The sequence below is a fragment of the Panthera uncia genome, chromosome B1 (assembly GCF_023721935.1).
Source record: "Panthera uncia isolate 11264 chromosome B1, Puncia_PCG_1.0, whole genome shotgun sequence".
Lineage (NCBI taxonomy): Eukaryota > Metazoa > Chordata > Mammalia > Carnivora > Felidae > Panthera > Panthera uncia.
Window position 1 is genome coordinate 19,352,867 of NC_064811.1, and position 14,218 is coordinate 19,367,084.

The window sequence follows — 14,218 nt, forward strand, 5'->3', positions numbered from 1 at the left end:
CCACACAGAAGAAAAACACCCGACCACGCTGTTTTGCGAACTCAACAAAAAACAACCCCCCCCCCCCCCCCCCCCCCCCCCAGTTTCCGATACATCATCCATGACCTTCACTGTCTACATTTCCACCGATATTCTGCTCAGGATTACTTCGGTATTCTCCAAGAAGATGTAGGCTTTCTCTGCAGCTCGCCTCTTTTCTTCCTGAGCCCTCACCAGAATCGCCCGTGATGGTCCATTCACAGCAACATAGGCTTTATCTAACACGCAACTTTGAACCCTCCCAGCCCTACCAATTTACACAGTTCCAAATTCACTTCCACATTTCTAGGTATTCGTTATAGCAACATCCTACTTCTTGGTACCAATTCCTGCCTTGGTCTGTTTGGGATGCTATAATAGGATGCCATCGTCTGGGTGGCTTCTGAACAACAGAAATGCATTTCTCATCGTTCTGGAGGCTAGGAAGTCCAAGCTCAAGGCTCTAGAGGATTTAGTTTCTGGTGGGAGCCTGCTTCCTCATTCACAGACAACCATCTTCTTGCTGTATCCACACGAGGCAGAAGAGGCAAAAGAGCTCTTTGGGGTCTATGTATATCAGCGTCTCCCAGTTAACCAGCACCCAACTTGAGCACCCAAAAACGTGCTAGAAGCTCTTCTTACCCATATCATCAGTGGCTTTTCATTGCACTGGAATCCATGCCCAAGTTTTCAGCGGGGCTGATGAGGCACAACATGAGGACGTGAGCTGCTCCCATCTGCCTCCTGATTCCATCTCCAGCCGCTTGCGTTTTCTCTGTTCTCTGGCCTCGCCGGCTTCCTTTCAATGCCGCAGACACACAGGCTTGTGCCTGCCTCTGGGCCTTTGCACATCCTCTTGGTCTGTCCAGAACCCACTCCTTTCAACTCTTTCAGGTCTCAGATCAAAGGTCACTCCCCTCTATGAAGTCTTCCATGGATACCACTGCTGGAGCCGTTCATCCCTACATGGCTCTCCTTCACACCACCCTGCCCCACTGTCTTTATGGTACTTACCAGAAATGATCTCGTCAGTCTCTTGCACCCTCCCTACCGTCAGCTCCACCCCAGCGGGAGCCTCCCTTATCACATGCAATGGAATACCCAGCACCCATAGCGGCGTCTGGCTTAACCGTAGGGGTCCTTGAATACTTCTTAAACACAGGAAGCCTCTCGTTCCACGCTTGTCACAACTCCAGGAGACAGATACTGTCGTGTCCTCTACAGGAGAGATTCCCCTGCCACCCGAGGGAGGCACACACATGAACCCAGGTAATTCCAGCAAGCACCCGGGGAGGTACTGTGACATCCCCATCTTCAGATAAGGTGAAGCGACCTGCCCACGTTGCCAACCTTGTAAATGGCAGGGCTGGGAGGTCGACCCTGGCTGGCAGTCTAGGGTTCTGGAGTTTATGCGGTGCTGGCTCTCTCCACGGCGACTATGGCAGCCATTGCACAGCATTCCCCCGACGGAGCGAGTTCTGTGTTAACCGTTTGTATAACTTCTCATATGTGATTCTCCTAAGAGGTCTAATGGCCTCCCTGCCACGACTTTATCATCCCAAGCTTGTTCTTGCCTCCGGGTTCTGCACCTCGTCCCTCGGTTACCTGACCACCTCCCCCCACACGCCCTGCAGCTTCAGGGCAAAGGGCACGTGAACAGATACGCCTTCCCCGACCACCCGATATAAACGGTGCTCCCCCCACCAACCCGTCTTTTCCCCGGGCTGCACTCCACAGTGCTCTGAGTAATTTTCTCCTGTAGCGCTAAAACACCCTCCAACATCTCATGCTGTGCTTCATCAAATATAAAACTCCATCAACGTTGAAGACCCACCATGACGTGTCTCGAAAAAGAATAAAAATCGGCAATCGTAACAACATGATACCAGTGACTGTAGGTCAGAGATGTTCAAATGTGAAAAACTTCATCTCCGGATCTGTGAAATACCAATATATTTATTTATTTGGTTACTGCTCATCTCCCCTTACTAGAGTGGAAGCCCTGTGAAGGCAGGGACTCACTATTTCCTGCCCTATCCAGATAGCACGTGGTTGGGTCCTCAATAACGACGTGGTGAAATGATTTGAACCGAACCATCCGCTGTACTGCTGACATCTCCACTGTACCGATGAGAATAACCGTGACACAGAGAAGTCAAGCGACTGGCCCAAGATCACACAGTCAGGAAGCCCCCGAATCACCTTTGGACAGTTCGGTACACACTGACCGCGGAGCCACAATCTTTATAGGGTCCCACCGAGCAGTTTTAAGGCTGCTTCAATTTCTTGGTAGTTTAGTGTAGTTTGGATACGGTGGGCTGTAAAATGAGATCGCTTTCAGAGCCTGCTCTCTACTAAAAAGTAACTACAAGCACATGGTCTATGGGATGACTGTTCAAAACCACCGGTCTCATGGGCCACCCAAGCTACACGCTTAAATAAGGCAGCATGGACTCAAATACAGTCTCTGAGACCAAATGTGTCTAATTCATCTGACAGCAAAACATTAGGGAATCCTGAACATTAGGGAATCAGCTGCTGGCTGAACTGAGCGTTGCCTCTAGTTCACTATCAAGATCCCAGTTAGAGCAGGATACGGTGGGGCTGAAGCAGGTGAGGGGCTCTCATCCTTCATTTTAATTCTTTGTAATTAATTTCTATAATGCCCCAAGGTAAGAGCTTTTCATTAGTGCGCTCTCTTCATTTGGGTTTCCTACAGACTAGGACATCTCTCTGCTCCTCTGAAGCATAAAGAGGAACTGTTTACAAAGAGCTCTCTGATTCCTCATCCTGGACCATTACAAACAGCCACAGCTGAGCACTCATTTGTTGTTATCTTTTTTTTTTTTGAAACAAAGTATACTTTAATTAGTCACCTGCATGCTCATTGGTCTGTCTTTATTGGCTCGTGGCTTTGACTTAATTGGTTTGCGCTCCGAATCCATCCACAAGTCCCACGTCAATAGAGGTATGTTCACAGAAGGGCTCCATCATTTTATGGTGCCAACGCCAGATAAAACAGAGGTGCTTAAAGACCGTCAGCTGGTGTAACATAAAGCTCATTATTAAGGGCAAAACCTCGTGTCTATACAATATGACAAACAGCTACGTTTAAAGTGGCCGGCGGGGGCCCAGGAAATGTGGACGTGGAACACTGCTGGGAGCAGATGTCCACCTGAACTTCCCTGCTTTTGGACACTTGCATTTTGTGACTATTCTTCTGCACCCAAGTGCCATAATCTGTAAAATGAAGAAAAATAAAAGCAAGTGGACAAGAAAACCAAGTGCTCAATGGGAACCTGAGTTCCTGTTCCTGGCACATTCTGTTAGGTGGTTACCCTGCAAGGGGCACACAAAATGCAAGGAAGCTTCCAGAAGCTCTGTACCAAAGCAGTAATGCTTGGTGCTGGCAAAGTCTGGGGTGGCCACAAGGAGTGCTGAGTTTGGGGGATCCACCCTGCAGGTGCCACGCTCTTTACCACAGTTTCTGTCTCTATTGGGAGGCACGTACCCAGTGCGCTGGAAACAGTTGATCAACAGAAAGAAAGACCTTGAGCTTCCTGGTGGCATACCCGCACAAAAAAACTGTAAGCCAATCTGGCCCCAGGTCATGCCAAAATACCAGCAACACTTAACCTTTTATGGAACACTTACTGGGTGCCACACCCTTACAAACAGGTGCGTGCACGCACACACGTTAAATCTCATCGTCCTGCTTTCTTCCCAGCACTAACCACTGTCTGATGATCTTATGTATTTTATTTTCTTACCGTGTGTCTCCCCAACTAGAATATACGCTCTTTGAGAATGAGCACCTTGTCTTTCTTATTCCTGGATGTATCCACGGCTGCTAGAGCATTAAGCGGGGTGTAGCCATTCCCCAACCATGCACTGATGAAATACCTGATAAAACCTAACAACAAATCTAGGAGAGGTGTGGTTACTCCCATTTTCCAGATGAGGCAACTGAGGCCAGGGGAGAAAGCCAACTTGCTCGCGCCCATAAAATAGTAACTGGTGGAGCCAGAATATAAACCTGGGGCCTCCTGATTTCCAAAGTTGGACCCCTTGGGCTGTATTTCCTGACGCCACTTGACAGGGGCAAGGCTGCAGCTGGCCTTTCCAGGAGTGCCAATCTTTCCAACTCCCAGGTCAGTGCCTTCACTTCGGTGGCCTCCTGGTTTGTCATGGAAGTTGGCAAGGCACTATCAGCCCGGCTTCCTCTTTTAGAGAGCTGGTCTACCAGCTGACTTCTGGCTATCGGATCCAAATGCACTCTGCTAGTTTTCCTGACTGCCTCTTACCATTCCTTAAATTTCTCGGAGAACCCCTTCTTCCTCCCGGTCCCCTCTGCCTGAATCCACTCTTTTCTTAGTGGCCAGAAGATTCGGAGCAGGCAGACCTCTGAGGTAAGAAGGAAAGCTACGGCTCTCTCTCAGCGGGCTGCTTTTTGAGACTGGAGGCCCCGGCCTCATCCGGGTCTTTCCTCATCATTGGTCCTTATGCCTCACAGACTGACTCACTGAGAGCCCGGGGCAATCTACCACCCATGAAAAGCTTTTCCCAGGGTGATCTGTAAAAGTGTGAGTCCTTGCTTCCCCACGTGCCTCCTCTTTCCTCATTAACCTTTCAGAACTAGAATTATCAGGGAAATGGAGGGTGCCCACTAGGCTTCCCTTTTCACACCTCTCTTCAAGCTCGGATGAGGGGTTTGCATCCCTCCAGGAGCCCCGAGAAATTCTTGGGCACAGTTCAGAGAGATGGCAGGTGGTATTTGATCATGGGACCCCCCCCCCCCACCCTATCACGGAAACCCCCACCCTCCCCACCCCATGGGAGGGCTAAGCTGCTTATAAGCCAGGGTGGCAACAAATCTTTCAAGAGGCTGTTTGAAAATGCTTTATGGCACATAGGGTTACAAGGCTCTAGCTGAACAAATGGAAAAATTAGTCTACCTTAAAATATCCAAGGCAAGTAATTTCCTATCACCTTGTTTCTTAAATGTACTTAACATCTAGAATCTGGGCTTCCCAAAATACGGATAAGGATCATCAGTTAAAATGGCAACTTGGAGATAAAAATCCTGTACTTTAACAGTTGCTCATAAAATGATGCCATCGGCCCTTCTGTTTGGAATGAGGGGGCGGGGGGAGGAGTCAGGAGCCCAACAACAGCAGTTATTGAGTGTTCTTGATTTTGACAGGCTTGAGCCAACCTCTGAGCAGGAATCTCACCCTGAGCCCACCATGGCTCAGCCTCAGACCCTCTGCTCTCTCCACAAGGGCTTCCCAAGGTCTCATACCTGGGGTTTGGTTTGCTTTTGCTTTTACTTGGATGAAGCGGTTTGCTTTTCTCCAAATTTCTAAACTATTCTCACCCCACAAATAGAGTTACTGATGACGACCAGGGCTTGTTTTCTCAGTCTGCATATTTTCTTGTATGCTTTTTCCTTTACATCTCCCTTTTCCTCTTCCTTGAACGTTTTTGCTCTCCTTTTCATTCCCTTCATTTGTTTTATTCCTTCACTCATTCATTTATTCCACTCCATGTCTTCAATAAAGATTTATCAAATAATGTTCACGTATCAGGAACTAAGAGCGCCAATTCTTAGCAATACTGCAGTATACCAGTCAGGAATTCAGCCTGCAAAGAGCTTACTCTTGGGGGTGAGGGTGCCACACAAGTGTAAGCAGAGGGGAAAGAGCAGAGCAGTGTGGGCCCCTAAGAGTTGAAGAAGGCTCCATTTGACCTAAGACTTAAGCGATGAGCAGGAGTTTGTGAGCAGAGTAAAAGGGAAGAGAATCCCAGACAGAGCAAACAGCAGGTGCAAAGGCCCTGAGGCACAAGGCAGTACAGCTCAACAAAGGGGCTGAAATTAGTGCTGCTGAGCTGAAGCATGAGGTGACTAGTGGCGAGAGATGTGGCTGGAGAAATCAGTAGGGGCCAAATACTGGAGGGCCTAGCCCGCCATGGCAAGGAGGTTGGACAGGATTTGGAAGGCAATGGAAAGGTTGAAGCAGCTAGTGACATGATGAATTAGAAAAAAATAAATGAAGGGCTAACCATTCTACACCACACACCTAGGAACAGGGGCCTCTGAGTTTCCCAAGATGCCTGGTGTCATTATCGAATGAGTAATCTGGCTTTCATGTTGACAGCTGGGGGTGGGGGTGGGGGGAGGGTGGCTATGATTCACGGGGATCTGAAACAAATCAGCCCTATAACTTTAGATGCAAATGGGAATCAATGGAACCTCTGGGGCTCACTGAAGCTGGTGTTTTTTTGAGGAGGAGAGGCTAGATACTGAGACAGGGGGTCTGCTGAACATTCTGACATCTTTCCTGTACCTTTTGGCAGGCGAATTACTTCATAGGCCATGAATATGAGTCACTAGATTCCAAACCTTGAGCAAGAAAACAAAGTCTGATAAATGTGTCCAGCTACTGGAATAAAGACCCAGAGCGCAAACAAATCACGAAGTTCAGACTGTGCCAATGCAAAAGGAGGCCCGGACCTGTGCCTACTGGTGCACACGCATGCACATCCCCAGGCTGAGTCCTGCACCTACTCACACGTGCACGCATACACAGTCACGTTCACACGCGCCCTCTTTTCCCTTGAAATACCAGTTGCAAACATCGATCCCTAAAATACCACGTGTCTAAAAGGTGACAGAGTTAAAAGTGACCAAAACAAGAAGCAGAAGGTATATTTAGGAAAGTTGGGGGGTGGGGGGAGCTAATGTAAGGGCGGGGGAAAGAAATAAAGTAAGAAAAAAAAAATCAATCAGGAAGGGCTATAAATCCAAAAATACCATCTTCAAAATGTTTTAGTATTCCGTGGATTTATTATGTCTCCAAAATTCCTGTAGTATTTTCATGGGTTTAAAGGAAACTGTTAAACACATCTCATTTTATTCTCTAGAAAACCCTGTCCTCCTGTTACCACTTGAGGAAGTGACTAAGAAGGTCTGGCCCTTAATTATGGACCGAACACCTAGGTTACAGAACTTAAATCCTTTTAGTGGTGAATAAAGCCACACCAGAGGCCTGATTAGCTTGTCCAGTGTTAATTAGAACCCTTCTTTAGGCATTCTCTCCCACCCCCAATTTCATGACCCAGAATAGTAAAGCCTAATTTTTCAAATACATATGTTAAATCCAAGAGGTTTCAAAAAATACTTAAAGGCAGGTTAAGTGGAGAAGACACTACAGAGGAAGACTTGCCACTTGGCCCTCAGACCGAGCCTCTCAAGCCAGCAGGAGCGTAAAACCCTCTCTGTTTTGTTATGAAGAAGTCTCTGGAAAACTCAAGACACTTCGTGCATTTTTTTTTTTTTTTTTTTTTTTTTTTTACGAGCCAGCGTCTTTCAAAATGGCGCCTTCCAATAACCAACAGCTCCCAGAAACAGTGAATGCCTCCACCATTTGTCAAGGAAATTTGGTAACATTTAAGAGGCATTTCCCAAGATAGGACCTCCTCCCTGCCATGCAGTTTTCTTGCGTGAAACTCCAGTGGCCATCTCTATCAGGAGAGCTGCTTCTGGCAAGGAGCTGAACATCAATCTATCGTGGCCAAACAGAAAATTATTTGGGGGGACAGAATTAAACTTTGATAGTTTCTCTTCCTTTCTCTCAATTGTACTTCTGTTCATAGCTTCAGCTGGGAGAGAGAGCGCACACATTCAGTTTGGAGTTTATGAGTTCATATTTTATAATTAACGTTGCCAACAGGGGAGTTTGATTAATACCACGCAGCGGATTTTGAGCAATGTTCCATACAAATTGCCAAATTTAGCAATAAAATAAATTGGTTATGTGAACATAATTAGTAGGATGACTGCTTAAAATTCAAAACTGAATGTGAATAATTCCAAATCATCTGAGCCACAAATCCATTATTTGTATAGAAGGGGGAAAGTATAGCGTTTGGGGTTTTATTTTGCCCTCAACCGCGATGTTATTCACCACCAAGCTGAACATAATGAAACTTCTATAATGGGTTGTGGCAATATTTTAGAGCAACCCAGAAGCACGCACATACGCGTGCGTGCACACACAAAGGCAATGTAATAAAGATAAGAAATGCTAAACTGTGAATTTTCATTGCAAATGTAAAAATCTATAACAAATTTTTCAGCAAATGCTGCATTACATTTTTCTGATGTGCTCTACATAAACCTCTAGTGTACAATTACACGGCAGAGCTTTTTCCCTTTAAATATTCACGGTACCTTATTGTCACCCTGGACTTCTGCAAGCCTTTGCTGAAGTTCTTTAATTTCTTCTCCCAGATGTGCATTTCGGTCCTGAGAATCTCTCAGTAGCTGTGCAAGATTAGCCTGGAAATATCAACATATTATGAAATACGTTCAGAAACACAGGAGTGGATAAAATGTGGGGCTCTGCGAGGCTCACTGAGGCTGGCGTCCAGGCCCAGCACAACCACACAAAGCCCATTAGAGTAAACGCATGCACGAATGTAGCAAGGGTGCAAATCACGCCTCTACAGCTGCATGGAGGCAAACGACGTTGGCCGTGAACCTCGGCGCGGGGACGTGCTCGGTCTCCAGGAGAGCTTCACAGACGAGCAACGGGGGGAGTCTGCCACATTCGACTTTTTAGAAAACAATTTTAAGAGCTCTGCACTAAAAATCTTGCAATGGCCATAGAGGTCAGTTCTAAATGTTGAGCCAACGATACAGGAAAAGCTTTATTTCCTTGTTTAGGTAGTTTTCTTCCCCTTCAAAGAGAACTGGTTTAAAGAGCTTTTCTGTGCTACCTCAGGGTCTAGAATTTCGGTCACAAAATGAGGCAGCCAGAGAGGGGACGAGGGGTGAGCGACCACTTCCGGAATCGGGGTCCAGAGGCAATCCACCAGTCTCCTGGGCTGGTTTTCTCACCTCCTTATTCTCCTCTTCTAGTCCTGCAGTACCAGCATGAGGATGTCACCCCCTCCCTAGGATGTGTCTCCAGCTCAGACTCAAATCCCTCTGGCCCATGTGGATGGCTCTCCATTCACCAGCCTCCCGCTCTCAAGCCAGCTTCCCGTCACACCATCACTGCCTGCTTTCCCGGAGCACGTGAGCACCTCTTACCGGGCCCACCCCCCTTTCACGGGTGGCCCGAACCTGGAGATGCCGTCACGTGGCTGCTCGTCCTACAGCACGGTTTGTATTTTGCTGGGTGCAGCTTGCTCTGATTCTCGCCTTGCTCATAGCTTCTTACCTAACCTTAGCAAGGAGACCTCAGGCTATTTTGAACGAGAGATTTTGTTCTCCGCTTCCTCAGCATCCAGGGAGGGCTCGTGTTCCAGCAAATGTTTTAAGTACTCACGATGAGTAAATGAATAAAGTAAGGAGGGAAAGAAGCAAGCAATGAGAACATGACTCCTGGAAAGGAATCACTCAGCAATAGTAGTACAGGGGCTTCTAAAGATTATCTAGAAGATTCCTTTCATATTATAGCTGATGAAACCCACATCCAGAGACATTAGGGGACGAGTACAACTGCAGTGTCCAAATCTCCAAAAAGCTCAGTGCTAATACTTTGGAGGGGCGTCTAGCTGGCTCAGTCAGTACATGCAACTTGATCTCAGGGTCGGGAGTTCAAGACCCACACTGGGTATGGAGCCTACTTAAAAAAGAAAGAAAGTGGGGTGGGGGAGAGAGAGACAGAGAGAAAAGGGAAAAGGGAAAAGGGAAAAGGGAAAAGGGAAAAGGGAAAAGGGAAAGAAAGAAAGAAAGAAAGAAAGAAAGAAAGAAAGAAAGAAAAAGAAAGAAAGAAAGGAAGAAAGAAAGAAAGAAAGAAAGAGAAGGAAAGAAAGAAAGAGGAAGGAAGAAAGGAAGGAAGGAAGGTTGCTTTAAAAAAATGTTAATACTCTTGAGAATACTATATTACATCACGTACTTTTATAAAAAGGGAATGAAGGTGAGAGAATAGGAAGATTAAGCTCTGGCTTGGCTCACCCCTGACCCCGCACTCTAGCTCATCTCCCATGTCCCATCTGTTGGGGTATCAGGTTGTCTCTACCCTCAGGGTCTCCCCCACTCCAATTCAGCTCCCACCAAGTTTCCCTCCTCGCTGTTCCCCAAGCGTATCAGGCATGCTCCCATCCCTGCACGGTTGCTCTGTACTCTCTGATGGGAATGCTCTCCAGGACACCTCTTGGTTCCCTCCCTCTCTCACCTTCTTCAGGCCTTTGTTCAAAAGCCACCTGGACCACTCGATCTAACAGTGCAACCTGCCTGCCTCCACCCTGATCTTCCAAGCCCCTTCTCCTACTCTAATTTTTTCATTCATAGCCCATGCTACCTTTTAACACACCATGTAATTTAGTTCATGGATTGCTGCTGACTACTTATTTCCTGCCTCTTTCTCCCTACAAAAATAGAAGTTCCATGAAGGGCAGGGAACTTGGTCCTCTCGATGGATCTACCCCAAGCACGTAGTAGGTGCTCCATAAATATTTTCTAAATGAGAGACAATATGCTGAGTCTGGAGTTTGTGGTCTCAGCCTAGTGGGGAATTTGGAATAACAACAATACGTACCAACACTGAAGCCAGTGCTAAGCACAGAGTCCTACATGAAAACTGGACTCATCCCCACTGGCTGGATTTAACCAAGTCCGTGTGACTCAACAACGCGATCTAATTTTCAACCGCATGTGTGCAAAGTTCGTATTTTATACTAACTATATTCTGATTTCCCCAGCTCGCTGTTCTTACCAGGAAAATTAATTCCCATCTTACAGGTAAAAAAGCAAAAAGACAAGAGATACTACGGCCAATTGACTATTCTGGGAAATTTGTGGAAACCGGATGGATTAAGCTGAATCCCACCTTCTGCCACCTACTGGGCTGGGTGGCCGTGTGGGAATTCTTCAACCTCTGGGGTTTCCCTGTCTGTAAATGCGGCTAACCATACATGCTTCATGTGATCCCTAAGCTGAATAATGAACATAGGACACCTACCGCAGTGCTTGGTAAAGTAGGTGCTGGTTAAAGGGTGGTTAGCTCCCCTTGACTGTGCCTGTCCAGTGGCTCCAACTCAACCGCTGGGCGGACAGTTGGGTAGACGTGGCCGAATGCATCCTTGGACACAACTGGCCCCTTTGTGATCCTGCCCCTTCACTGTTCCCTGTTCGTCCATTTACTTATACAGCAAGTATTTATTGAGCACCTAGCATGCATCACGCACTGTTTTGGACTCTGGGGATACAGCACCGAGCAGGAGCGACAAAACCCCTTGCTCTTGTAAACTACGTTTGAATAGATGATGTTAAATTAATTATATTATCTTGCAATAAAATACATAATGACCCAGGGGTTGCATGATGAGTGCTATGGAGAAAAATGAGGTAGGCAGACGGAACAGACTGTGTCTGAGGAAAGGGCCACATTTAAATCAAGACTAAAAGAGCAAAAAGATTAAGTGTGAGCCTTGTGGGTGGGAAGGGAAAAGTCTCAGATAGGGGGGAATGGCACTGGCTTCCCTCTCTCCCTCTCCCGTCACATCAAAGATCTCCATTAAAAAATTTTTTTTTAATGTTTAGTTTTGAGAAAGACAGAGTGAGAGCGACTGGGGGAGGGACAGAGGGAGAGAGGGACACACAGAATCCGAAGCAGGCTCCAGGCTCTGAGCTGTCAGCACGGAGCCCGACGCCGGGCTCGAACTCACGAACCGTTAGATCATGACCTGAGCTGAAGCTGCATGCTTAAATCGACTGAGCCACTCAGGTGCCCCAAAGATTTCCATTTTGCTGGGCAGTTCAAGGCCGCAAGAGCAGGCTGACCCCAGGGTGAAGTGATGATTCAGTTGTTGCTTTTCCTTTCCCCGCCCCTCCCCTCCGGCCGCAGTTCTCCCTCCTTAGCGAAGCTATCCCCGAGGGGGCCGCCCCCACTTCCCCTCCACGGAACCCCAGAACGTCTTCCAGACATTAGCTCAGCAAGCATGATCCCTCCGCCACAGGCAGGGGAGCCGCCGGAGGAGGGGCGGGGAAGTGGCGTCTCACACCCCCTCTGCAGGAGACACAGCAAAATTCACCTTCCCGGGACCTGCCTCCTCTTAGGCGGCGGAAGAGGTTCTCCGAGAGAAATGCTTGTAAGAGGACTGGTGGGGGAGATCAGGACACCAACGGTTATCACGACGAACAGGTTGTAATGTATGGAATGGTTGAATCACCACTGTATATCCGAAACTAATGTCACAGTCCGTGTTAATTATACTGGCGTTAAAAGTTTTAAAAATTAAAATTAAAATTAAAGTGCCAGTGGAAACTTAATAAAAGGCTACCCCCACCCCTCCAAAAATAAATAAATAAATAAATAAATAAATAAATAAATAAAACCCAAACAACAAAACAAACAAAAAAAAAACCCTTTCCTTTTTGGATCAACAGTGGCTTGAGAGCCCCCGGTAGTGGGCAGCCTGGTGTTCACTCCGAAGCCTGATGTAGCAGCTACACGGGTACAAGTCCATCTGTCAGTGGTGAATGGCCTGCTCTCAGCCTCCAACCTGACCCAGACCAGAACTTTTGTAAAGTACGATAATCCATTACCAGAAAAATGAACTTAAGAAGACGAAAGGATAAAACCCCAAGTGTTCGTTAGATTCAACGGACATAAAATCATGCTGTCAAATTGCCATGAGTTTCTGAACACTTCATCTCTGTGCTTATCCCGCCCCCTGGCATGGTCCCTGGGCCTCACTTTGGAAAGCACTGAGCTTAACAAGCTCTCCTTAGCACAGGGCAGGGACCCCGGACCCCCGTCAGAGGTTCCAGTGCCACATGAAGCAGAGGACAGGGCTGCTTTAGCAAATAGTGACTTGCAGAACCGGTGATGGGACAGTTATTTGCTCTGTAGGCAGCCGAAAAGCAATCTACTAAAGCGAAGTCAGGCATTTCTATGGTAGCTGCAGAATTAGGAGCACACAGCCTCCAAGCTAGGTTTTTAAGTTTTAATTTATTTTTTTATTTTTGAGAGAGAGAGAGAGAAAGCAGGGGAGAGGGGCAGAGGGAGAGGAGGAGGAAGGGAGAGAGACAGAGAGAGCGAGAGTGAGAGCGAGAAAGTCTCAGGCAATCTCTGTGCCCACCATGGAGCCTGACGCTGCTCAATCTCACAACCCTGGGATCTTGACCTGATCGGAAATCAAGAGTCGGAAGCTCAAGTGACTGAGCCACCCAGGCGCCCCCAAGCTAGGTTCTAGTAAATCTCCCCCAGCTTTGAAACTGACCTCTCTGGGAGGGCCAGGTGGGGGAGGCACCCTGCTTCAAAGCAGGGAGACTGTAATTTCACATTTCACAGGCTGAGTTTCCTGTCAACACATTTCTTTTTTCCTGTTCAGTCTGTTTAGTCCTTCTGCCTCTTCAACTCCAAAACAGTAACTTTGGGAACCAGAACATGACTGTTCTGATATGGTACCTAATCCCTTGCCGTATACCTTAAAGGGGGGTGGGCGAAATAAAGAGAGAAAAGAAAAGAAAGTAGTACATTTCATCAAAGCACTCAAAATAGAGGAGAAAAGTTCACACAATTCTTTTGACCAAAAATAACACCCATGACTCACACACACTCACTATAACAATCCATCAAGCTAACACGTGGCTCCTGCTTATAATTTATCAGCTATGCAGAGCATTCTGTCTCTGTGTTATTGAGAAGGACTCTGTGACCATCAGTTTGCAACAGCAGCACTATAGAAAGGAAATGTCAGACAAAGCGTGGCAGACAGGCTAACACTGGGAAGGAAAACCAAACTGAGAAATTATTTCCTCTAAGTCTCTGGGGCAGGAGGTAGCTTAAACAGCAAAACATAAAAAGGTTTAAAGAGAAGCCTCTTTTAAATATTCAGATCTAGCCAGGGCCGATGTGAAAGGTTGACATTTTAGCTCTGATAATAGGGGAATGAATACAGTGGAATGTATCATAGGACCCATATATCGCAATCACTCTTTCTGGCTGGAAGTTCAGTAAAATTGTGATGGGGAAGAGAGGAGAGGGAGATTTGATGAGGACATAGCTGGAACATTCTGACACACCTTCATCAACGAACAATTCAACCCCCGATTATAAGCAATGTCTGCAGAAGCGTGCTTCCAAAGCCAATCCTTGGTGTGGGCACCATGGCGCTCATGGAAATTCTCTCTGCACAGAGGTGAGGGCCACAGATCCCGATAGTTATGTGAAGGCAAAGATCT

The 14,218-nt window shown here is 47.0% G+C and overlaps 1 protein-coding gene across 6 annotated transcripts in view; it reads right to left on the reverse strand.

The window, feature by feature from the left end:
- CCDC149 (coiled-coil domain containing 149) overlaps nucleotides 1-14,218 on the reverse strand; it is a 95,923-nt gene that overhangs the window by 35,494 nt on the left and 46,211 nt on the right. For all 6 annotated transcript variants that reach the window (XM_049630393.1, XM_049630392.1, XM_049630394.1 and 3 more), the window contains one exon: nucleotides 8,252-8,359. In XM_049630393.1, coding sequence (XP_049486350.1) covers nucleotides 8,252-8,359 — 108 coding nt within the window. The remainder of the gene's footprint in view (nucleotides 1-8,251; nucleotides 8,360-14,218) is intronic.